The sequence below is a fragment of the Anabrus simplex genome, chromosome 4 (assembly GCF_040414725.1).
Source record: "Anabrus simplex isolate iqAnaSimp1 chromosome 4, ASM4041472v1, whole genome shotgun sequence".
In the NCBI taxonomy this organism is placed as follows: Eukaryota; Metazoa; Arthropoda; class Insecta; order Orthoptera; family Tettigoniidae; genus Anabrus; species Anabrus simplex.
This window is the reverse complement of record NC_090268.1, coordinates 243,802,782-243,829,729: the sequence shown is the minus strand read 5'-3', so window position 1 is coordinate 243,829,729 and position 26,948 is coordinate 243,802,782. Positions and strand designations below refer to the sequence as shown.

The 26,948-nt window shown below is 36.9% G+C and overlaps 1 protein-coding gene across 2 annotated transcripts in view; it reads right to left on the bottom strand.

The window, feature by feature from the left end:
- The window catches only part of TM9SF4 (transmembrane 9 superfamily protein member 4), a 221,945-nt gene that overhangs the window by 126,733 nt on the left and 68,264 nt on the right, over positions 1-26,948 (bottom strand). For both annotated transcript variants that reach the window (XM_067145470.2, XM_067145471.2), the window contains exon 5: positions 11,244-11,521. In XM_067145470.2, the coding sequence (XP_067001571.1) occupies positions 11,244-11,521 (278 nt within the window). The remainder of the gene's footprint in view (positions 1-11,243; positions 11,522-26,948) is intronic.

The window sequence follows — 26,948 nt, the reverse complement described above, 5'->3', positions numbered from 1 at the left end:
TATGTTTTATCGTTCATCAATTAATTCTTGAAATATTTTACATATATTAGCTTTTTTTTACCTCCCTAATTACATTACAATATAATATTGTCATATAAATTCACTAAGCCTCTACTTAAACGTTAGGTTTACCTTCTATACTAAAATTAACAAGTGTATTTTAATACAAGGAGTGCATTCAAATATGACATCAGTTCAGTCTATTTTCACGTGTTAACAATCATAACTGTAATTATTACAGCATATTGTAGCTCGTGAATTTAAATCTGACATCACTGTTTTGTCCTGTTTATTTTGTATCACTGGATGGTGCACTCTTGCAATTTCACAAGTATATGCGATGTTTACATGTTGCTTGCAGACGAAGCTGTGTCATGAAGTGCATCTTATGGTAGTGTTTATTTCTCTAGCATGTCCACAAGTTACACATCTTCCTCGTTTATTCAGAGAAGGCTCCACAACATTTGTTTCTTCAGGGTTCTTGAAAAGCTGGAGGAAAACAGAAACATCTGCAGGAAGAGTCAGTAACTTAGCTCTTTCAACTAGATGTGGTTCCATCAGATAAAATGACAAATTTTTCAAGAAAATTCTCCTCGGTTCTCTTCCGTTACTTTCATTTGAAAAATAGATCACTTGTGCATGTATCCCAGCTATGCCCAAGAAGGCATAGAATATTGCCAGTGGTCATCTTCTTATGATGCGTGCGGTGGTATACGTGCCGCACATTTGATCCACTGTGTCAACACCCCCTTTTGTTGAATTATAATCCAGGATCATTTCCGGCTTTTCAGTTTCTTCATCTATGACACCACTGTCATGCATGGTGGATAACAGCAGCATGGCCTTGTTGTTCTTTGGTATAAATGACACCAAAGTTACGTCCTTCTGGTATCCGAACAAAGAAGATTTCACGGGTCGATATTTTTGAGGCAGAAATTCAACAGGAATTTCCCGTTCATTTTTCCTCAGTGTTCCAATACATGTAACTTTCTCCTTAATAGAGACATTGCCAGGGGATAGCTAGTGTACCCGTTATCCATGGTGATGTTCCTTTTGGTGCCTTCAATGTGAGAAACTACCCTAACAACAATCTCCGAAGGTGAGTTTGAAACGTCATAAGGTCCTTGTTCCTGTTTGCCACAGTACACTTCTAAATTTCCAGTGTAGAAGGTTTTGGAATCTGTAAGCAAAAACAACTTTATTCCGTATTTGTCTGGCTTGTTTGGAATAAACTGAACAAAGCTGCATCGTCCTTGAAAAGCTTGGAGATTTTCATCAATGGTTACAAACTCAATAAGATTGTAAGTGTTCTTGCAGTTTGTCACAAATGCATCAAGGACCTTCCGTCTTGCAGCCAGTTTATTGTGAGCTCTCCTTCTGACCCTCGTGGACCTGTCATCAAATCAAAGACATGTCAATAAAAAGAGAAATCATTTGTAACTCATTGTTGCCTTTGTGATTTCTACTCCCGTGGCATCTTTAGCCCAGAGTTCCCTAACATTCATGTGATTAGCTTTCTTTGTGCCAATAAGGTATGGCAGGCCTAACAAAGTCATTATTTCAGTACGCAACGTTTCCTTGGTATCTCTCTCTCTTTTATATCGTTCAACTTGGGTAGCTACGTACAAATTCGTGAAGTTTACAATATTGTCAATCATATTTACGTTAATAATTTTGTGAAAAGCAGACAGTTCACTTGTTACACCATGAACTTCGCCCTTTGGTCCTGGAAATATTTTGACAATATTTTTTCTTTAGTCTTAGATCATCCACTGGAACACTGTTTCTTCCATACACAAATTTTCTCTCTTCCTATGAAACAATTATTTTTGGCTAACACAGCTTCACCAGAACTTTCATCACTTGTCCCCGAGTCATAATTCTATTCACTTTCTGCCCACTGAAAATTATTTTCTCATTTTCAGTTTCAGAATTGTCTTCCCCATTTTCACAGTCATCTGCTTTGTCGAAATCAGGATCATCATTCAGTAACCAGTTCAGCTGTGGACTTGACAGATTTCTTCCAGCCCTAAATAAAGGGAACGATTATTGGAGACTCACGTAGAAAGCAACAAACAGTCCACAGAAAACTAATGCAAGACAATTGTAGTGAATACAAAAGTAATTTTTAAATAAAAATATACTTACGTTATGACGTGCGTGGCACACTGAGTGCACCACTTGTGACACGATGAACTTAAAACGCAGTTTAATTCGTTTTGTTGGAGAAATATTTATTTGACTTCTCACACAGATAGCTAAAACTGTACTGCAGGAATACCTAACAACACAGATCAGCAGATTGTTGGTGCGACAATGGATATCCGTTTATTTAAACGCGGCGCACTCAGTGCGCCAGCGCGAGTGCTCAAGGGTTAAAGGATCCTCTGCAGCTGATTGCTGTCTAATTGATGTTATGAAAAAGTTTCCCCAAAGTCTTGTTATGTTGTCAACCTACTGCGTCCTTAGAGGGATCTAGCAGCAACTGATGCGGCTTTACGTCTAGTCTAGACGTCTAATTAACCTCTTAACATGAAAGCCCGAGTATACTCGTGGTTTTATATATTTATATAAAATAAAATCCCGAGTATACTCGGGAATGTCGTTCATTGATCGGTACCTAATTTAAAAGCCCGAATATACTCGTTTCTTTTTGTTTCTCAATATTTCCATCAAATGTTTATGAAATTATTACTTCAGGGTCCTATTTTTGCAAACAGATGTCTCTGACTCAACCGTAGTGGATGTCGGTGACTCAGGCAGTTCGTTTTGACGGCTTTCCCGCCCGATGTAGCATTGTGTGTTGATCCTTGTTTTAGGGCATTTCACACAGCCACAAACATATGAACAGTATTGAGTGTCATGTTGTATTACTTACCATCTGTTTAGTGCTGAGTTATTTATTTTAGAACCCATAAAAAATATAACGAGTATACTCGGGATTTTAAAACAAGATCTTTTTGGTGGCTTATATTTCATTGTTAAGTTCGAAAAATATATTTTCATTGTTACCACTGTCTTTAGTTTTCAATAAATAGCCCATTTTAACAATTAAAAAATTAGGTAAAAAAAGATCACAATTTTGTAAATAATTGGTATGTTAAGAGGTTAAGACGTAACATCGACATGGAAAAGTCCTTCTCAAAACTTAAACTGCTGCTGTATCTTAAGGCCATGGCAGCTTCCTTCCCATTCCTGATCTGTCCTATCGTCGCCATAAGACCTATCTGTGTCGGTGCGATGTAAAGCAAAAAAAAAGGGCGAAGATATTCCTAAGGAATGAAACATGTTCTACAAATAATTAATTTTCATAAAGAAAATGTATAGTATCAAACAGGTAGAAGTTTACTTTTATTGATTTAATGTAAATAAGATTTGATATGAGAAATGAAGCTGATTGCTTGTAATTCTTGGGTTTAAATTTAAGAATTTCATTTTTAAGTCCATATTGAACAGAGAATAATAGCTAAGTAAAATTAAAAATCCACCTTTTCAATACTAATAAACCAAACAAGTTATAACATTTACTTGGAAAACTAGTTTCGACGCTGGTGAGCGTCATCTTCAGGCAAATATGAGAACAGGCAATCGTAAATATACATATCATCATTAAATCAATTCACATATAAACACTCTATGGGACTTGAGATGCCCCTAAAAGCATCTGAAGAATAAAACTTCAAATAATCACAATTTCAAAATCCAAATCTTGAAGTCATGATTAGAACGATACTTAAAACAATATAATCCTTTTCACTCAAGTTACAATTTTGAAAGTACTGAGTTCCACTTAGAACTGTAAGATTCTCAAATAAATAATGTCTTGTTATAAATGAAATGTTATACAAAGGTTGAACCACATATAGAGTTTCTCTGTAAATATGACAGTCACAATTAGAACAACGATATAAGTTTATAAAGAAACTTTATACATGTTTCATTTCTGCTTCTGATCAATTGTGACAAGACCTTTTATTTAAATTGAGAATCTTCCTACTCTAAGTAGAACTCAGGACTTTCAAGATTCCATCTTGAGTAAAATAATTAAGTGTCATTCTAATTGTGACTGTCATATTTACAGAGAAACTCTATGTGGTTCAACCTTTGTAAACATTTCACTTATGACAAGACTTTTTATTTATTTGAGAATCTTACAGTTCTAAGTCGAACTCAATACTTTCAAAGTTCTAACTTGAGTGAAAAGGATTATATTGTGTTAAATGTCGTTCTAATCGTGACTTCAAGATTTTGAAATTGTGATTATTTGAAGTTTTATTCTCCAGATACTTTTAGGGGCATCATAAGTCCCATATTAAGAGTGTTTATATGTGCATTGATTTAATGATGATATGTATATTTACGATTGCCTGTTCTCATATTTGGCTGAAGATGACGCTCACCAGCGTCGAAACTAGTTCCAAGTAAATGTTATAACTTATTTGGTTTAATATTAGTATTCAAAAGATGGATTTTTAATTTGACTTATCTATTAATTATTGGGTTTCTGGAAGGGATGGTTGAACTTTTTTGCAATGGAAGGAGATGTTGAAGATGACAGCGATGGTTGCACCAGTCCATACTCTGCCAGGATGTTCTACCAGCACAGGTCACTGCAGACACTGGAGTGAGTATGAAACCTTACCACATGTGCTGGAGAGTTGCCCTCAAGGAGAACTGCTTCAGCCTCTCAGCCGACTGACGTGGACAATGAGAAAATATGGTATAATCAAACCATCCCTTTCGTGGATTCTTATATCCTTCGAAAAATTACTGTAATTGGATTTTTCTTTGGCGCGAGGGGAACAATTCCCAAATCTTTCGTGACACGCCGACAAAAATATCAACTGTTGAGAAATCTGCAAGACAAGACGCCAGACGCACCAACTTTCAAAAGTAAAAAATCAGGAGTTTTTTCTTGCAGCACATCCCGACATGTTACAACACATCATTGATGATGTAACTTTGAAGAATATTTAATAAATTATGTGATTTCCCCTATTAATTAATTAATTTATGAATACCGAAATACTGAATGCATTTTATACGCATTGAAATAATGCATGTAACACATGGCTCTTCATTGTAACTGCCTTACGTCTCTTCATACATTTCTGAACTAGATTTATGCTCAAAGCACTGGCCTTGTTGGATGGGTTGTAAGGTTTAATTTTTAAAGAATTCTTTTTCTCAAGAAGCTTCGATCTGAATTGAGTTTCTGCCCTTGTGAATATGCTAAAAAGTAGTCTCACATTCGGCATTGTGATGTGGAAATGATAAAATAAAAAGCATTATGTTAGAGATTCTGTCGTATTTAAGAACACCACCAGCTGATTGCATCTGTCTTGCCAGTGCCCACTGAACATCAATTCTCTCCAGCTACTTAAGGAATGAGGAAAAACCTGGGATTAAAAAAAAAAATACAGGTATACTAAATCTTTTCTCAAAATCGGGATAATAAGTCTCTGCGATCAGCAGAGAGGGAGGAAGGACCAAAAATAGGGACTCTCCTGCTTAAATTGGGAGAGTTGGTATGTCTGTAATCGTTTTAATAATCAAATACTCCACCTCGATTCTTCAACATCATTTATATGGAGCTCATGTCATTTAACCCGCAAGTGGTTGCTAGCCGAATTGTAACAAGAGTGGTCGCACATGAGACTTTCTTTCACATTAAACTTCATTTAAAATAAATATATCTTCCACAATTTTGCAGGGAGTAGGATTGAAACTAATTACTGAAATGAGACGCAAAGTCTGCGTTATACATTTTAGATTAAAAAATGAAATGATTAGCCATATATTACCGAAAAAAATACTACGTAATGGAAATTAGTCATTAGTTCAGTCGGTACGTAATGTTCACAAGAGTGCCGGGCTGAATGGCTCAGGGTTAAGGGACTACCTCTGAGCGGAATTTGGCAGGTTCGATCCTGGCTCAGTCCAGTAGTATTTGAAGGTGGTCAGATACGTCAGACGTAGATTTACTGGTATGTAAAAGAACTCTTGTGGGACAAAATTCCGGCACCTCAGTATCTGTGAAAACCGTACAAAGTAGTTATTGGGATGTAAAACCAATAACATTGTTAATACAGAACCATTTGACAGTCGCAATACAAATGCAAGAATAAAGCTAAATAGGTCTTCTCTCTAACATTTGAGTTAGCTGGAGTTTGTAACAGAGCTTGTTACCCAGCATTCTTCCTCGACTGATAATTTTTGAAGACTCATTTATGAATGACTGCAAATGGAAAACATTTTGCGTGCGACTGAAGTCAAATACTAACATCTACAACAGGAGAAAGTTTCCTTTTGACTTCAACATAATACCAATACTACTGGTCACGCAATGAGAGAACCTCTCACACAGGGCACATGAACCCGTACGAATCTTTGTTCTGACTAGAGGAGGGGATGCTTACCCTTCAAATCTGAATCGCCTTACTCACAACAGTTATAAACTCAGCTAGAAGAGAGAGCAGTCACTTCCCTTGCATCACTGAAAATTTAAACTCTCAATACAAAATAATGTGAGAAAAAAATCTCATATTGCGACCACTCACGGGTTAACATGGTTAATATAACCTATAGGCCAAGTTGATATCGTTTTCACAGATTTTAGAAAAGCATTCAATAAAGTTGATCACGATGTACTTTTAAATAACTTAGCTTTTTATGGACTCTCTCACAGCGTAATAAAATTATTTGCATCATATTTCTCTGATAGACAACAATTTGTGTCTTATAAAGGATTTGAATCTGAGTATTACAATACTTGATCTGGTGTCCCACAGGGCTCAAATCTTGGACCATTACTCTTCTTACTACTTATTAATGACCTTCCTAAATGCATACAGTATTCAAACATATTGCTATTCGCAGATAATGTAGGCTAAACATTTTCAAAACCATTAGTTCACAGGTGGACTGTAGATTTCTTCAGAAAGACCTCAATAGCATATCACGTTGGAGCGTTATCAATAAGTTAGATTTTAACATTAACAAGTGTCATGCAATGGTATTTTCCAGGAATAAAAATAAAATTAGTCACTTGTATAATATTTTGAATACTAATCTGTCATCAGTGAATTCTATAAAGGATCCTGGTGTGCATTTTGATGCTAAATTGATGTTCTCTCAACACATAAACCAAGTTGTTGGAGATACTTACAGAATATTAGGATTTGTTAAGAAATGCACACGTAACTTCACAAATACCAAGGCAATAAAGCTATTATACAACTCCTTTGTAAGAAGTCGGCTAGAATATGCATCGACCATTTGGTAATAATAATGTTATTTGTTTTACGTCCCACTAACTACTATTTTAAGGTCTTCGGAGACGCCGAGGTGCCGGAATTTAGTCCCGCAGGAGTTCTTTTACGTGCCAGTAAATCTACCGACACGGGGCTGTCGTATTTGAGCACCTTCAAATACCACCGGACTGAGCCAGGATCGAACCTGCCAAGTTGGGGTTAGAAGGCCAGCGCCTTAACCGTCTGAGAAACTCAGCCCGGCCATCGACCATTTGGAATCCCACCTTTAAACTATAAGAAAACAAAGTTGAAATGGTGCAAAACAAATTTCTTAGATACCTTACGTACAAAATAACTAATAATTACCCTAAATTTGATTCGTATGATGACTTAATGAAACAACTTGGCTATAAGTCCTTAGCAAAAAGACAAGTAATTGCAGTTCTTCTATTTGTCTACAAATTATTTAACAATCTTATTGGTAGCTCTAACTTGCTCTCTCCATTCAACTTGTCTGTCCCTAATCCATCTACATGCCCAAAACATGTTACTTTCTACTGCTCTAGATCAAGAACCCAACAACATAGTAATTCACCAGTGTTAAACTCAATGAAAATATTTAATAAATATAGCAATGAGTACACACTAGATATATTTGCAACTACATACACGTCCATAGTAAAACAATGTAAACAAATACCTTAATTGTTTTCTACTCTAAGTTAAAACCCCACTTTGCTGACTCCTATTGTTAAGCTCATAACTTTAGTTATCTTTCTAGTTTCTAGTTATACCATCTACCTCATCATCATTATTATCTTCGATAACATCACTACCATCAAGTATAATTACAGTACTAATGCAATTTTAAAGCCGTTCGTAAATCATTTTAATTGTAATATATTTAATAGGCCTACCTTGTTATACTATGTGCATATGTAACTGAATACCGGTATTTGTAATATTATGTTTGCTGAAGAAAAGTGTATTTTTATTTCATTTATGACTTTATTTTACAAGGACTTTCATAAGAGATATTATAATTTTACTTTAATATTTGTTTTTATCTAAATCTATATGTGTTTCACATCATCAGGTTTGTACCTGTCTGAAGCACAATCAATCAATCAATCAATCAATCAATCAATCAATCAATCAATCAATCAATCAATCAATCAATCAATCAATCAATCAATCAATCAATATTTTAAAGGTTAATCTGATTTATCATCTTCCATAAAAAATACTGTGTATTATTCTATGTCATTCGGCAAACCTAGAATGTCTTCGGTTAGATTTAAATAAATAAATAAATAAATAAATAAATAAATAAATAAATAAATAAATAAATAAATAAATAAATATAGTATTCCAATCATATTTCTGAGATGTATACTTGCAGCTTAAATTTCTACAGAAATTTCCTCACATTAAAAAAATATATACAGGCGACATCCTCTTAACTGGAAGGTTTTGGAGTGACCCTTGATCAGAGAATGAAACAGATGGTTAAACCAACAATAATAATATAAATAACTTACTTATTCAGTAATTTACAGTACTATAATTACATATTTGATCATGTTTCCCAAAACACATTAGGCTTATAAATTTGTTCAGTTACAATCGACAATACTACAAATTATTTATAAAAAAAAGACAAAATTAGAGTACAGTACATACATACATACATACATACATACCAATGTCAGCGTCTTTCATGATATTAGATTGAATTCATGGTCCAACATCTGTATTTTTTCACTTTGCAACATGATCACTTATTCACTAAATAAACTTTTAAAACAACTTAGAATCCATCATAAAATTAATAAAAGCTATTCCCTACGGTGCTTCACTCCTGATGAACATCAACCTACCAACTACCACTGCTCAGCCCGAAGGCCTGCAGACTGCAAGGAGACACATGGTCCGAATCTTCCCAGCCACTACTGTTGGCTTTCTAAAGCAGGGTTGCCATCTCATCGTCAGACAGCTGCTGAATTATTGTATTCAAGTAGGCTACCAATAAAATGAATTTAAGACAATACAGAACTGAAACTCTTCCACACTGACCTGTCATTATTCTTCTTCTTCTATATGCCTTGCCCAGTCTCCCGGACGTTGGCGATTAGTATGGACAGTGTTCTTCGATCTTCAGCAACACGGTAGAATTGCACGACAGTTCGTATTCCAGTCCAGTCATTCGTATTCCTGTCATTGCGTTTATCCTATTACGTGTTCCTTTCAATGTTCCTGTCTTTCTATATATAACTTGATTTGAACTAATGGATATGAAAGTGAATTTACTTAAAATCTATACTGGAGTTTTGCCCTCTTGTGTCCAATAATTTTTTGAACTTCCTCATGAACATAACGTCTGTAGCAGACAATTCTCTCTGCTGTTGTACAAACTGCAGCCATAAAGCATCACAGACGATTTCATTTGCCAGCTTCTTTAAAGTGCATTAAGTACAAAGTGCTAGCTCTGATTCCACCGGAGTACAATAGTCCAACAGAGATTTTCAATTATACCACCAATCATTTACCATTCTTCCCCGACTTCTAATTTATTACAAATTAAACTGCATAGTTTGACCTTTATATAAACATCCTAATGCATGAAGTTTCTGCTAGATTGCTAAAACGTTTCATTTTCGTTTCCCTGCACTCATTTTTTCCTTCACTAAAAGAGTACACCCCTCTGCTTACTGCACTGAAAAAAAATCAGCAAACCAACTAAAATTAGCATCTGCTATCGTAAGCAATATGAAACAAATTGCATCCAGTCCGCGAGCGGCAATGATACTCTCAACTAAAGGAAACAGGAAGCAACATTATTCACCAGGTTGGCGTTTAACCTGAGGTCAGTTAAGAGGAAATCCATTGTACTTGTGTTTGCTTTCATGACCCTAAAATTAATGACTAGGTATTGAACATCTTTAACACTTTCCAGTCTAACTGCGAGCATAGCTCCCAGCAGCCAATATTATGTTCACGCTGCACTGTGAACATAGCCCGCAGTAAGGTTTGCCGATTCACTAAAAATGAAGAAGTAGCTATGCAGGCAATTTGGCATCTACATCGTGTTTCTTCATGTATTAGTTAATAAAGTATTTCAGGAGATGGCAGTATTATCTGTCTATGTTAGAGAATTTATGATGTTGTCAACGGGTGTGTATTAGGTGTCACTCAATGTGCTCTAAAACATAGCTTCTCTGGAAAACAAGTGCTTGATGGAAGTGATATTTTCAATATATTATGTAATTGTAATCCCTCCTATCTAGAAAAAAGACAGAAAAGTTAACTAATATCTAGATATTCTTATGTATTCACGCACATATGAAATGTGCAGGAACATGTGGTAGGCTGTACAACAAATTCCAATCATTATGAAATGCAAGATGCTGTCTCGAATTCATATTCGGATATCAATAATATTTTCATTTGTGCATAAAATTATAATTACATACCTTCAATATTATCACCTTCTGAGCCACTATTGTCACATAAAAATATATATACATAAAAATTCATAAGAGCTCCCATTTTTTGTTATTGTTAATACTATTATTATTTAACAGTTATTATTTTTATATCATTTTCATTATTGTTGTTGTTTTGTAATTTCAATGCACATTTTGTGTTATCAAAATAGGGTATAACAGAATTTCAAAAAACTGTCTTAGTAATCCATCATACTTTTTTTCATTCGCAAAATATGGTATAACATATAAACAATTTTAAATTCTCAAATTATAGCTGACATGAAATAAACAACATCTTTCAAAACTAGATGCTCAAACACAAAGAAAAAAGAATGATGTATCTTCTACAGGTACAGATAGTGTACATGAATTTTTTTAAATCCTTAAAAACGCCCAGTCCAGAACGTTTGTTAGAGATATTCAGGTCCAGACCGGAATGACTTAAATGTTGGCGACCACTGCAAGAAAGGAAAGAAAAAATTAATTAATAAAACTCACTCACCTGACAGGAAGAAAACTACTACCAGCGAGTTAATAATGGAGAACCAGTGGATCTGTACATCATTCATGCCAAGATATATGTCCCAGCGTGAAGCCCAGCTTACAGCAGATTCTCGCCATTCAACTGAGTAGGTAAAATACAATTTTGTTCCTCCGTGTCTGTTGACAAACTGAGGCTTTGGTCGATCCGGAATAGAGCAGGTATCTCTCTCTATTTTCAGCTGCATTATGTCAACACTCTGAGCCTCCACCTCAAAGCCCACTACCCGGTACATGCCACTAGCAACAAAACAAACACAACTAATGACACAACAGCACTGATCCACCAAGAAATGCTGTAACCTATAATCTGTTTAATCTGATTCTAGCGATGTGCTAGGCCATGAAGCTACAGCTAGTATGAAAGTATAGGAACGTGCTGACTAAGAAGGCATGTCACAAATCTACAGAGTAACAGTTAATCAATGGTTATGGAGGATTACTGGATTGTGAAAACTAGAGATACTGGATGTTACTTGTCCTGTCTCCACCTTGTCTAACACACATATGACATACCTTATATATGTGAATAGTCCACACATATTTTTTCTGGAATTTACCAAAGAAAAACTAGGGTGTGCACATTATTAGAATAAGGTTGATACTGCTTCATCTAAAACAATGTATCCTGTTGTACTATAGCTTAGTCCAGCCTCCATTTGTGTGGTGTCAGTAGCATGTTAAAAGTGAACTGTGAACCATGTGTTAAATATGACTACAAGTTCCTGTTATTGTTCGTTCAAGGTTAAAGAAAAATTCAGCATTATTGAAGATGCAAGGAACATTGGAAACCGTGCAGCAGGAAGAAAGTTGTATTCACGACTAGCAAAAAAAAATCAAACGCAACTTTAAGACACAAATTGTAATTACTGGACATTTCGTGATCATACATTCATATATTTAACACAGTTGAGACAGAAAAGCTGTTAGTTTTAACTTTTCGATATATCATTTTATTTTTCTTTATGAACTTCGTAAGGTAAGTGAGAATACAAGAATTGATTTAATGCTTGATCCCATAAGGAGACACAGCAAAAAGTTTTAGTTCGTTTAATCAAAATTTTAATAGTTTTATACATACCTAAAATTATGTTAATGAATCAAGGTTAGGGATTTGAGGTTATATGTAACAAGTCCAAGAATATTCTGGTAATTTATGCTCCTGAAGAAGAGAGCATTTGAAGCTTCTCGAGACATGTTGGATGTTAATGACAATAAACTGTTAAATGACTTGACAAGGTGAAATATGTGTGTTAAATATATGAATGTATGATTAAGTTGTAGTTAATACTGACCTAATTGGTTAACCATTATGGTTAAAAGAATTAATTATGGACATTTCATGCTCAAAAAGTGAAACATCTGTCTCTTGAAAAAAAAAAAGGCTGTGAGATTAGGTAGGTGGTACGAGACAATATGGACACACACCTACAAGTTATTATTATTTCGTATGGCAAAATAAGGATACATTATACGTACATATAAATACATATTTCTTAAATAAGTATGTAATTTACAGGCCAGAATAAATACATATTTCTTAAATAAGTATGTAATTTACAGGCCAGCATTCAAAACTTAATGTCCAGACTTTTCAGCCAGTCCACTGCTTCTGTAGAGGCACTATGTAATTCTTGAACAGATCCACTGAATCTTCTTTTTGGGCAGTCCATAACAACGTGCTGGATGGTCTGAGGCACATTATCACAGTCGCAAAATGGGTCTTCAGATTTTCCCCACTTGTGAAGCCAGAATTTACACCTTCCATGGTTTGTCCTGATTCTGTTTAGAGATGTCCATTCCCTTCTCGGTAAATTGAAACCAGGAGGAGCTCTACAAGGATGGTGGATTAAACCCAGGTGGTCAGGATTTGAGGAGGTCCATTCATCATGCCAGATCTCATCAGCATCAAAATGTGTTTCCAGGAGCTTCTCGCCTAACTTCCATGATGGGTTTCTGGACTTTAATCTCTTCGGTTTCTGAGGGTTGCAGTCTGATGTAAGGGCAGTTGAGGATTACTGCGAGATTTCTGCCATTCTCTTACAAGAGCCAGTTCTCTTCGTATGTGAGGGGGATGGATGTTGGATAAAACAGGTAACCATTTTAGGGGTGTCGATTTGATGGTGCCTGATATTGTCCTCATGGTATCATTCAGTTGTGTATCAACTTTTGAAGTATATACACTGTTAAGCCACACAGGGCAGCAGTATTCTGCAACTGGATAGATCAAGGCAAGAGCTGATGTCCATAGTACTGTCGCGTTTGCTCCCCATCCTGTTCCACTGAGCTTGTGTAATATGTTGTTCCTTGTTTTTATCTTGGCTGCAGTGTTAGAGAGGTGTTGCTTGTATGAAAGTGCCCGATCCATTGTGACGACCAGATACTTTGAATATGGGTTATACTTAAGTTTTTGGTCTTTGAATTCGACTTGAGGTACATAGTTGGCTTTTTGATTGTCTAGGTGGAAGCAGCTTACTTCAGTTTTCTTCAAGTTAGGTTTGAGTCGCCATGTACTGAAATATTTGTTCAGGTTATGGAGATCCTTTGTGAGTATAATTTCTGCTGTTTTGAAGTCACTCGATTGGGCAGCCAGAGCTATGTCATCTGCATATATGAATTTCCTGGAAGTTGTTTCTGGAAGATCTGCAGTATAGATGCTGAACAGTAGAGGAGCAAGAACTGATCCTTGGGGTAAACCATCGTTTAGTATATAGGGCTTATTCTTACATAATCTCACTTACTATACATACATACATACATACATACATTATCATTATAGACTGTTATGCTTTTCACCGTTCAGTCTGCAAGCCTCTGAGAATTTACTAAACGTCGCCACAATCCTCGATTTGCAACTAGTGTTGTGGCCTCATTTAGTTCTATACCTCTTATCTTTAAATCGTTAGAAACCGAGTCTAACCATCGTCGCCTTGGCCTCCCTCTACCTCGCTTACCCTCCATAAAAGAGTCCATTATTCTCCTAGGTAACCTATCCTCCTCCATTCGACTCACATGACCCCACCACCGAAGCCGGTTTATGCGTACAGCTTCATCCATCGAGTTCATTCCTAAATTAGCCTTTATCTCCTCATTCCGAGTACCCTCCTGCCATTGTTCCCACCTGTTTGTACCAGCAATCATTCTCGCTACTTTCATGTCTGTTACTTCTAACTTATGAATAAGATATCCTGAGTCCACCCAGCTTTCGCTCCCGTAAAGCAAAGTTGGTCTGAACACAGACCGATGTAAAGATAGTTTCGCCTGGGAGCTGTCTTCCTTCTTACAGAATACTGCTGATCGCAACTGCGAACTCACTGCATTAGCTTTACTACACCTTGATTCAATCTCACTTACTATATTACCATCCTGGGAGAACACACAACCTAAATACTTGAAATTATCGACCTGTTCTAGCTTTGTATCACCAATCTGACATTCGATTCTGTTGAATTTCTTACCTACTGACATCAATTTAGTCTTCGAGAGGCTAATTTTCATACCATACTCATTGCACCTGTTTTCAAGTTCCAAGATATTAGACTGCAGGCTTTCGGCACAGTCTGCCATTAAGACCAAGTCGTCACCATAGGCCAAACTGCTTACTACATTTCCACCTAACTGAATCCCTCCCTGCCATTTTATACCTTTCAGCAGATGATCCATGTAAACTACAAACAGCAAAGGTGAAACATTACAGCCTTGTCTAACTCCTGTAAGTACACTGAACCAAGAACTCATTCTACCATCAATTCTCACTGAAGCCCAATTGTCAACATAAATGCCTTTGATTGATTTTAATAATCTACCTTTAATTCCACAGTCCCCCAGTATGGCGAACATCTTTCCCCTCGGTACCCTGTCATATGCTTTCTCTAGATCTACGAAACATAAACACAACTGCCTATTCCTCTCGTAGCATTTTTCAATTACCTGGCGCATACTGAAAATCTGATCCTGACAGCCTCTCTGTGGTCTGAACCCACACTGGTTTTCATCCAACTTCCTCTCAACGACTGATCGCACCCTCCCTTCCAGGATGCCAGTGAATACTTTGCCTGGTATACTAATCAATGAGATACCTCGATAGTTGTTGCAATCCTTCCTGTTCCCTTGCTTATAGATAGGTGCAATTACTGCTTTTGTCCAATCTGAAGGTACCTAACCAACACTTACTACTCTATGAAGCCATTTCATCCCTGCCTTCCCACTGTACTTCACCATTTCAGGTCTAATTTCATCTATTCCCGCTGCCTTATGACAATGGAGTTTATTTACTATCCTTTCCACTTCCTCAAGCATAATTTCACCAATTTCACTATAATTTCCTTGTCCTGGAGTTTTTCTACCCTTATTCGTTTGCAGACAGATTTCACTTTCTCTACCCTAGGCCTAGAGATACTTAGTTCACTACAGATCAGATAGTGGTCTGTATCATCGAAAAATCCGCGAAAAACTCATACATTCCTAACAGATTTTCTGAATTCAAAGTCTGTTAAGATATAGTCTATTATGGATCTGGTACCCCTAGACTCCCATGTGTAGCGGTGAATAGCCTTATGCTTGAAGAATGTATTCGTAACAGCTAAACCCATACTAGCACAGAAGTCCAGCAAACGCTTCCCATTCCCATTAGCTTCCATATCTTCCCCACTTTTACCAATCACCCTTTCGTATCCTTGAGTTCTATTCCCAACTCTCGCATTGAAATCGCCCATTAGCACTATTCTATCCTTCCTGTTGACCCTGACCACGATGTCACTCAATGCTTCGTAAAACTTGTCAACTTCATCCTCGTCTGCACCCTCACATGGCGAATACACGGACACAATTCTTGTCCTAATTCCTCCCACTGACAAACCTACCCACATCATTCGCTCATTTACGTGCCTAACAGAAACTATGTTGCGCGCAATGGTATTCCTGATAAAGAGCCCTACCCCAGACTCTGCCCTTCCCTTTCTAACACCCGTCAAGTACACTTTATAATCTCCTATCTCTTCCTCATTATCTCCCCTTACCCGAATATCACTTACTCCTAGCACATCCAGATGCATCTTCTTTGCTGACTCAGCCAGTTCTACCTTCTTTCTTCCATAAGCCCCATTAATATTGATAGCTCCCCATCAAATTCCATTTCATTCGCCAAGTTGTTTCCAAGGAGTCCCTCGCCTGTCAAATGGGAGTGGGACTCCGTTACTCCCATAGGTCCGAGGCTTGCTTAAAGTGTTCTGAGCTCGGTAAATTCATGAAGCAGGATGCTGCCCTACTTGCACATAGTCCAAGTGAGGATCTCTCCTCTAAAGGGTTATGGACCACCGGTGAATTGTATAGTCCTAGCCGCCTGAGCACAAGGAGGGCCACGACTCGGAATATGTCCGAGATGCCCACTCCCATTCCATAGCAACTGGTATCCCGACTCTCAGGACCACTTACTAGGCCACTCAGCCGTTGCCCATGGTTCACGAACTAGGATGTGACTACAGTAACCCACAAACATGAACCACTCTTATTGCCGTTTAAATGTATTTCGAACGCTCTATTGCATAGCATGTTGTTCAGCAGTGTTGCAAGATTCTTAAAGGGAATGAATTCAAGAATTTCAAAATCATTCCTTGTCGCCATACTGTGTCATAAGCTGATGTCAAGTCTACAAAAACAGCGATGGTCTTCTTCTTGTCTTGAAATCCGTTCTCAATGCGTCTCCTGGGTGGTGCTAAATAAGCAACAAAATTGGCTGCTGGACTTCAAGCTCTGCTTAACGGATACCCCAGCAAATAGAGGATACATTAAATACCTACAAGTGAAATGTGCCAACTGAAAGCTGTAACTAGAGCCAAGGAACTAGGCATCAGAGGCTTCAAAAGCCAGCCAGGGCTAGCTAATAAGATTTAAAAATAACAATAGATCAGGTTTCCAGAGAAGAACTAGCATCAGTCGAAGGCATTTAGGTGATTCAAAAAAAAAAAGTAGAGAATTGTCATTGTTACATAATACATTTGTGCCAGAAACATTCATATATGCTATCACAAATTGTTTCTTTTTGCTAGCTGCTTTACGTCGTACCGACACAGATAGGTCTTATGGTGACAATGGGACGGGAAGGGGCTAGGAGTGGGAAGGAAGCAGCTGTGGCCTTAATTAAGGTACAGCCCCAGCATTTGCCTGGTGTGAAAATGGAAAACCACGGAAAACCATTTTCAGGGCTGCCGACAGTGGGGTTCGAACCTACTATCTCCCAAATGCTCTCCGCACTTAAGCAACTGCAGCTATCAAGCTCGGTCACAAATTATTAACATGGAACAAATGTTGGTCTATTTTGAAATGCTGCTCAACAACACTGTCATGGAAAGGGGGGAATCCAGTGTAATGATAAAAACTTGCAACAATGAAAAACAAAGGCGTATGGTCATGTTGTGATTAACTGGCGATGGATAAAATCTACAAAAGAAAAACCATTCTGGAAGTATCAGTGAAAGGCGTATTGGTGAGAGCGAATCCAAAAGGGTGGGTGTACAGTGACTTTGCAGTTGACTGGGTGATGCATGTTTGGCAATGTCGCTAAAACGTGCAGCCAGATTTACATACAATGTTGGCCCTGAACAGCTTTGTGTACACACACCTCAAGAACCAAGAAATAAACTGCAAGAAGGGAAAACTGATTTGGTGATTATCCCTGGAGGCCTAAATCTGTCCTCCAACCACTAGATGTGTGTATAAACCAATCATTGAAAGCAGCACTGAAACAGATATATACACAACTAGGTAATGCACCCGTGCTTCGCTACGGAATTCTACATTGTATACAAAATTGTAGGTTAGGCAGAGTACACGTTGTGAGCAAGACTGTATTAAAATGCATAGCTCTTAACATAACCCCAGAAACGCGACTAAGAAATCACCAAACGTCTTTCCTCATATGAAGACTGCGTTAGGGAATTTTCATTGTTTTTTTTTTTTTTTTTTTTTTTTTTTTTTTTTGCTAGTTGCTTTACGTCGCACCGACTCAGATAGGTCTTATGGCGACGATGGGACAGGAGAGGGCAAGGAGTGGGAAGGAATCGGCCGTGGCCTTAATTAAGGTGCAGCCCCAGCATTTGCCTGGTGTGAAAATGGGAAACCACGGAAAACCATTTTCAGGGCTGCCGATAGTGGGGTTCGAACCTACTATCTCCCGAATACTGGATACTGGCCGCAATTAAGCGACTGCAGCTATCGAGCTCGGTAATTTTCATTGTAATGGTAGGCCCGCTTGCCTACCATCAATCACAATCAGGTTAGGGAATTGCATTATAATGGCAGACACTCACTCTCCATCTGCCTTTTTACATCCTCAGAAAGACTGTCTTAGTGGTTTTCCCAACTGAAATAAACATAGGTAATTACAATGACGTCAGTAGGAATGGCGTGAGTAAAAGCAATGATTTCACATGAAATACTCGATCAAATGAAAAACCACACATTTTCTCAATTCTAACGAACAGTACTACGCTTACATAAAATCAGCTTCATGGTCCATATCGCACTTTAACAGATTCACAACTAAGTATTCTTTATTTTCTACCTTGTCGATATATTAATTGCTTAAGGCAAATTATTGTTTAAAAGTATTACATGTTTCGTATATTATTAACATCTTCAGCCACATAACACTGTTTAGATGAAAAATTCATATATTGATGAAGTATCAATGCTTGAGAGGAAGTGTCCTTAAAATTAACACAAGAAGATTAAATGACAACATTAATCAGTACTACCCTGCCAATCCAACAGTCCAAAGTTCCAAAGCTGGAATGACCAGGTCGCAGATAGCCGTGATCCGTGAACACTCTGTCTTTTTTCGGGGGTGGGGGGGGGGGGGGTGGGGGGTCGAATAGTGGCGAGTCCCAGTGCAAAAACTATGCCCTTTTACTAATCTGTTTCTTAGGAGTACCTGGTGAGTCGGAAAATCTCAATTCACTATACTGGCGGCTGAAAAATCTATCTGACTTACAGGCAATTTTTTCCTCCAAGCAAGAGGAGAAACCCCCTCTTCACTGCTAATTTCAATGGTCAACAATGATTTTGTTAAATGTATAATTTATGGTGATTCTTATGTACTTTTGTGTGCTGATTATGAATATGAAACCAGAAACTTCCCATCACCCACAGTTTTTTGGTAATTTCAAATCTTTGTTTTCATATTTACGGGTTAGCATGCTACCATTAACAAAGATTAATAAACTATTATAATTGTTGGTTTATCATACTCTTACTATATTTTTTTTACTTTTTATTCTCTTAAGTATGTACAGAATTCCATATTATTCATTGTTGCCACAACAATTAGAAACTTTAAAACATTGCAGTTGTCAGTTGAATTACGGATTTCTTTCATGCGACTGTCTGCATAGAGTTGTGCTTCCAAAGTCTATTGAAAGGAGATAGTTTGTGTTCAATATACAGTAGTGTTTTATTTTATTGTGTGAAAAATGCCTCGCAACTGTAAAAATAAACCAAATAGTTTCTGTAATATATGTGGTGAGTTAACCCTTAAAGCGCAGAGGCGAAGTGTTACTACTTTAATTAAGGAAGCTTATGAGTTGTATTTTGATTGCAAGATGGATCTGAATCAGAATTGGGCCCCTAACATATGTTGTGCTTCATGTGTAACTCTACTGACTGGATGGATGAAGGGGACTCGCCATATGCCTTTTGGAATTCCGATGCAGTGGAGGGAACCTACGGATCATTTGACCGATTGCTATTTTTGTGTGACTAATATCTCTGGTATATCTTCAAAGTCAAAACATACAGTTGTATATCCGTCTCTGAAATCAGCAACCAGACCGGTTCTACATCGTCCAGGGCTTCCTATACCTTCTCCACCAGATAGATCGTTGATGCATGGAGATGAAGTTGATGTTGGTGAAGAATTATGTGACGATAAAATGGATGATGACCAACCCTTTGTAGAAAGTTCTGCTGCTTCTTCTGAGCCTCATTTGCTTACACAATCAGATCTAAATGATTTGGTTCGTGATCTTAATTTGTCTAAAGCCAAATCAGAATTACTCGCTTCAAGACTAAAAGGCTGGAACCTTATAGAGAAAGATACCGAATTCTGCTTCTTCCGCCAACGTCAAAAGGAATTTGAGTATCTTTTATCTAAAAAGAAGAACTAGTTTTATGCAATGATGTTACAGGTCTCTTCGAGTTACTAGGGCAGCAGCATAATCCAGAACAGAAAAATAAAAAGTGCATTTCCTTGTTACTATGGACATGACCAGTACAGAAATACCATTCTTTTCAAATTCTGAGCTATGTACAGACAAAACTCTTATTTTATATATATATATATATAGATGGCTGATGAAAAAACAAGAATTCATGCACAGTGGAAAAATAATCAAGTGACTGGAATTTGCGAGTGGGTAAAATGTCGATAGGACTCCATTTCCCTCTCATTGGTGGAAAAATTCATGAAAAAATGCTGTATCGTGAATTCACTTGATAGAACTGACAGAACACTACGGGAAGATGTTGATAACAAATATGATTCTTCCTCTAGTGATGACAATGAAAGTGATGAATAGATGTAAGGCAACATGCAATTATTGACATAAATATTTTATTGCACATATTAACATTCAATTGATAACAATTGTAATTAGTATAGTCTATTATTTCTGTTGTAGCTACAGTCCTAGATGCTTCTGCCACAGCACTGAAGATTATGATGCATTTCTTAAATCAAATGTATAGTTTATTCAGTTTAGGAGTACATTATTAGTAAGATTCATTTCTTGTAAAATAATTAAAACCATTTCTCTGTTTGTTTTTTAAAATATTTTCTTTCCTAAAATTAGGATGTACAGGTTATTCAATGGCACGGAGTATTCACGTATGGTATATACAGTAAAAACCTAAATCTGAACAGTAGTGACAAGTAAACTTCTAAAGCCATAGATGAGATCTGAAAATCACAAAAGTTCAAAAGGAGAAAAGTTTACAACAAAAATATATTATTCCTCTGTCTAAATAAGACAAGTTTTCTTAAAGCAGTTTAGAGATAAATAAGATTTATTTATAAAAATATATTGTTTTTTATCACAGCAAGGCATGAAATGTGACTCAAGGGGATACTTGCATACACATCTCTTAGAACATGATTGCTTTAGAACAGAGTTAGTTTGTAACTAAAAATAAGAGAAAGTAACAAAAAGGAGCGAAGACCAAGACCAACATGAAAACACTGAGAAACAAGAATAAACTCCATATATTCATAGACTGCTGTCTTCAGATAAATGGGCTCTACATTTGATTTTATTTGCTACTTTTCCATTACTTTGTATTAACCTGCAAAGTTCATTATTTGTTTATCTTGTATTCCCAGTCTTCTACCACCTGTAAAAATCTACCTTTGTGTCTATTTCTTTTTCAAGCATTTATCTGGCGTGCATCTTATCCTACACCTTCCATATCAAGACTTAGTATCTGAAAAGAACGGCTCTTCTCAACAAGTGTCCATGTCCCTAGCTGGTGAAGTTCGGATATAGGAACATGCTTGTTGGGGACAGTATAGGGAGACCATCTATCTGAAGACGGCAGTGTATGGAGATGTAAAATGTGTTCTTCTAGGTTTTCATTTCTGGCCTAGTCTCTCCTGTTTGCCCCCTTCCCATTCTGAATTGCCAGTGTTTATTTCTGAATATGTCTGTTCTCATTCCTACCATTCGATACTTTATTTATTTTTTCCTTTTTATTACTTAGACTCAAACAAGGAGAAAGGCAGTCCTGCTGAACAGCTGAAGCGAGCACATTACCTTGAGCTTTCTATGTGCGGCAGTTAACATGTTTCTTTGAGAGAGCAGTCATGAAACTGGCTAATGTTCTAGAGTATGCATTACGTTATTTCCATGAAAAAGGTTTCTCTTCTTCTCGTGAAATAACTTTGGAAGAAAGGTAGATGGGTTGATATATGATCAAACTAACTTAAAATCATTCCATGGGTGCCAGTATTGTTTGGGAGTCATGTCTGGAGAGAAATAGTGGTAATAAAAGTGATAGCGGAAGCTGCGACCTCTGCATTATCTGAAAGAGAAGGCAGAAGCACACCATAGCCAGGTACGAGAGATGTAACGAATCCGAATTTTAGCCCCGAGTCTGGTTTCTGTCAAGAAACACCGCAGTCACCTGACAAATTTACCAGTTCACGCTATTCTTCCAGTCCACAGAAGACAGGAAACATGCAGTAGATCTTGCGTACACAGGAAAGCTGTACATTTATGGTTAAATAAGGGTGGGGGTAGGGATAATAAGCGACTTTCACAAAAACTGTTGTACGCAGTACTTCACAAACTTTATTGTGCAAAAATAACTTCGGGATATGATAGAAAATCTCCCACTTTGGTTTTATGATAGTTTTAATTAGAATATAAAACCAAAAAACCAAACCCAATGGCGCAACAGCCCCGAAGGGCCATGGCCTACCAGCCCGAAGACCTGCAGATTATGAGGTGTCGTGTCAGCACAACGGATCCTCTCAGTCGTTATTCTTTGCTTTCTAGACCGAAATCAAACATTCAAATACTCTTTTCTTCAAACAGATATTTCTGTGATGTCTTAGACTTTCTTCGACAGGGAAATACAGGCATAAGATTATGAAACTTATGAGCATGTTTTCGTTATTGTAAGTTGGCTTACTGTTTTTTAATATCTGTACATTTGATTGGTTAACAGAGATACAGTAAGAAGGTAAAATGTAAAACTGTGTATGCTGATATGTATTTCACTTCAAAGAAATAGACTTACCATGTCATTCATCATCGCCTTCTACCGAAGTCGTCTACGATGAATCACTCCCATTCTCTTCAATCTCCCAGATGCAGTCACCTTCAGTTCCATCTAGTTCATTGGAAATGCCAGTTTTTTAAAAACTTTTCACAATAATTCCTTGTGAAATCAGTCCCCATGCACGAATAATCCATTCACATATTAATTCTAGTGAAGGCCTATTGATCTTCCCGGTAAGTGTCAGAGTATGAGAACCTCCCGCCATCCATTCAGAATATACCTGCCACACGTTGTTTTTTGAATGGCTTGTTGACGCTTACATCAAGAGGGTGCAAGGCTGACGTCAAGCTACCAGGAATTATTGCAGCATCAGCCTTCTGGATGACCACTTCTTGGCGAACATCATCAATAAGATGGCTACAAAAACTGTCCAAAACCAGAAGAGACCAATCCTTCACAAGATCCGCCACCAACCAACCTTTCTCCTGGACACGAATGTGCACACCGAAAGGAAATTTTCCTTTAGGAATTATCACTTGAAAATTACATAGGGAGGGAGTTTTCGCCCATCCGCAGTAACAGCCAGCATAACTGTGCAGCGAAGCTTCTCTGCCCCAGTAGTCCTCATGGCTATGCTGGATGCTCCCTTTTTGGTAATTGTAGTGCTTCTCGGCAAATCAAAGAAAACCAGAATTTGATCTGCATTTCAGATATGCTATAGCAGGTAAATGTACTTGCACCACTTCCTAATTAGCATGATTTTTTTCACTGTAGTCCTTCGGAAGTCGCTGACATAGAGATGTCCTTCTTCGAAGGGAAAGATTATTCATTTCCATGAACTGACAAAGTCACCCTCTGCTTGTTTTAAAATCAGAAATTTTCAAGGTTTTTGCTACTTCTAGAGCCGTAACTGGAACATCACGTGGGAAACTGAAAAGCCATAATTTCTCAATTGATTTACGTGTGAAACAACTTCCTTTTCAATTTCTGGATGCTTCCCGGTTTTTGGTCCCCTAAATGATAAAGTTGTTTTCTTGGTATAATGTACTTCTTCTTCCTGCTTCTGCCAGTAATGTGCGTGTGATGGTGCTACGGAAAATTCACGAGATGCAGTACGATTGCTGTTATTCTCGGCAAATTATATTACAGACAATTTAAACTGTGCGTCGTAACTACTGTTTTTCTTTCACATCTCGTTACTAACAAACACTTCGCACAACAATTCACACGTAGGAACACCGTTGAAAGAGATTACTGTAGCCGTGCGAGTCACAACTGAGAACAAGGGTGAGTTATGGCTAGCAGTCACAGGTGTGTTCTGGCCCCGGGCGCTGGAATGTTGAGTAATCAGTCACTTCCTCCTCTCCTAGCATGGGAAACATTAACTGGAATTTCCAAACTAGTTCCCGATTTCCGCATATCAGCACGAATCACGAAGGCGAGATAAGCCCACGGAATTGATTATTTTCACCATGTTGGTCCGTATTGGCTTATATTCAAATCTCTATAGAACACTTTCCCGCCTTGTCAATACTTTACATATTTTATTATATTTTATTATATTTAATTACCGTACATGTTTTGATAGTCAACTACTCTCTTCTTCAGCGGTGCCAAACATTAATTAATCTTTGGACTTGGTGCATTGGTACAAATAGAACAATTATATATAAGTATTGAAATTGTTACAATATTTCCCTGTGTTTCACCTTTCACTTACTTACTATGTCATTTGTTACAGACTTTAAACTAGAATTTTCAAATCATAAATAATAAAATCTATTAAATTAATCACTATATGTAAATTTTATGCCCTTATTTACATTTAAAAAGCTAGCATTGTCATCACGTAACTGGCAGCATAGTAGCAGCTCGCCCCGTAAAGTCATTGACAGCAAGGAGGACATATTGTTTGGTTCAGAACAATGTTACATCACTTTAATTTGTGGATAAATCAGACTAAATGAAGTAAGTAGGCCTAAAATAAAATTCTCCAGGCATCTGAGTTGTCGTCTTTTTTGCAAAAAAGTCTCTAAAATTGGTTTCTTTGGTTTGTTTATTTAAAGGAATTGGACGGGATTAAGAGGAGGGAATTCTAATTCATGTGAGGTCTCGGAATTATAGCAGACTTAAGGAAAGAAGAAAAAGAAGAGGGCAGAAAATATTTTAAGAGAGTGACTAACTTTATAGGTGTTACTTATTACTTTACGAATTGGCTATTTATTATTTTACGATTTTAAGATAGTGACTAACTTTATAGATGTTATTTATTATTTTACGAATTGAAACTATTTTATTTTAAAGGGTTCTACTAAATGGCAAAGTAAATATTAAATTCAGACACAAAGAAACATTTTATTCTTTTTAAATGTAAATAAGGACGTAAAATTAACATATAGTGATTAATTTAATAGATTTTATTATTTATGAGTTGAAAATTCTAGTTTAAGTCTGTAACAAATGACATAGAAAGTAAGTGAAAGGTGAAACACAGAGAAATATTGTAACAATTTTAATATTTATATATAATTGTTCTATTTGTACCAATGCACCAAGTCCAAAGATTAATTAATGTTTGGCACCGCTGAAGAAGACAGTAGTTGACTCTCGAAACATGTACGGTAATTAAATATAATAAAATATATAAAGTACTGACAAGGCGGGAAAGTGTTCTAGAGGGATATGACCATGGTTCGCAACTAATGGAAACCATACATAAAACGGGGGGGAAATATGCAATTATATTTCTTTTCCAAATTTTCATTCTAAAAATCAGGGAAGGAAAATAACGCAAGTAAATACAGTATATAAATACATTTTACTGTATGAGTTATTAACGATTTTAGGTTTTTATTCCCAAGTTCATCAATGGTGGTGGCTGCTGTCATGATTGTTTTAATAAGGCAAAAAATCGTGTAGTCATCGGTCGCTACTGATCAGGGGTTCCAGATGAGTGGTATCAAATACAGTAGACACAATATGCGACACTCTGTGAGATATCGAGGGACAGCGATGAGAGCTCTGTCTAGCGGAGTGACCTGGGAGTTACTGATTCTGTCATAAGAGCACGTGTATTTGTTTGTGAAGTTTTCGGTGTTATTTATGCTTTTGCATTAAGCTGACATAAGTTAATAGTAGTGTGTGTCATTCCTTTATATCTCCTCTCAATATGAGTGAAAAGATATATGCTGTGTTTGGCTGCAATGACTATGAAGTGTAGAAGGATTCGCGGTCTTTCTTCCATTTCCCTCGTGACAAGAAAATGTAAGTAAATATTGTGTTTGCATAGATATTCTTCCAGTTACAAAGAGATTTGTATAATACTTCCAACATTTCTGACCTACACGATCCATATTTTAACTGGTTTAAAACATAATCTTATTTTATTGTATAGTGCAGCAGTTAACCTTCAATACCGATGCGTTGTTGTAAGTGTGATCTGTGGGTTTTGATTTAATTCAAGAAAATGCATATGCATATGTGTGAGGCTGGTTGTGTTCCAAGTTATCCCATTTGGAATGCTGTAATGCGTTGTCAAGCACTGAAGGGAATATGGATGATTTAAGAAATGTACACATTTTGTTGAAATAATATAACGATGCATATTTGCTTTACCATAATGTAATGGCAAGTATTGCTTATAGGGAAATTTTGAATGTTCTTGAGGGTAAATTTATAGATTTTCTTTGTTGTAGGCTTCAAGTTAAAAGGAAAATTGTCCAGCTCTTAAATATAAATTCAATGAATCATGTGTGTAAGGTATGTGCCGATATTTTTATTGACAAGTGTCTTAACCCCTTAACTGGGTTTGACGCCTAAAGGCGTCAAAAGCTGTCGCACGAGTATTGGGTTTGACGCCTTTAGGCGTTCTTGTACTCCTAAATGTGTTCTTACG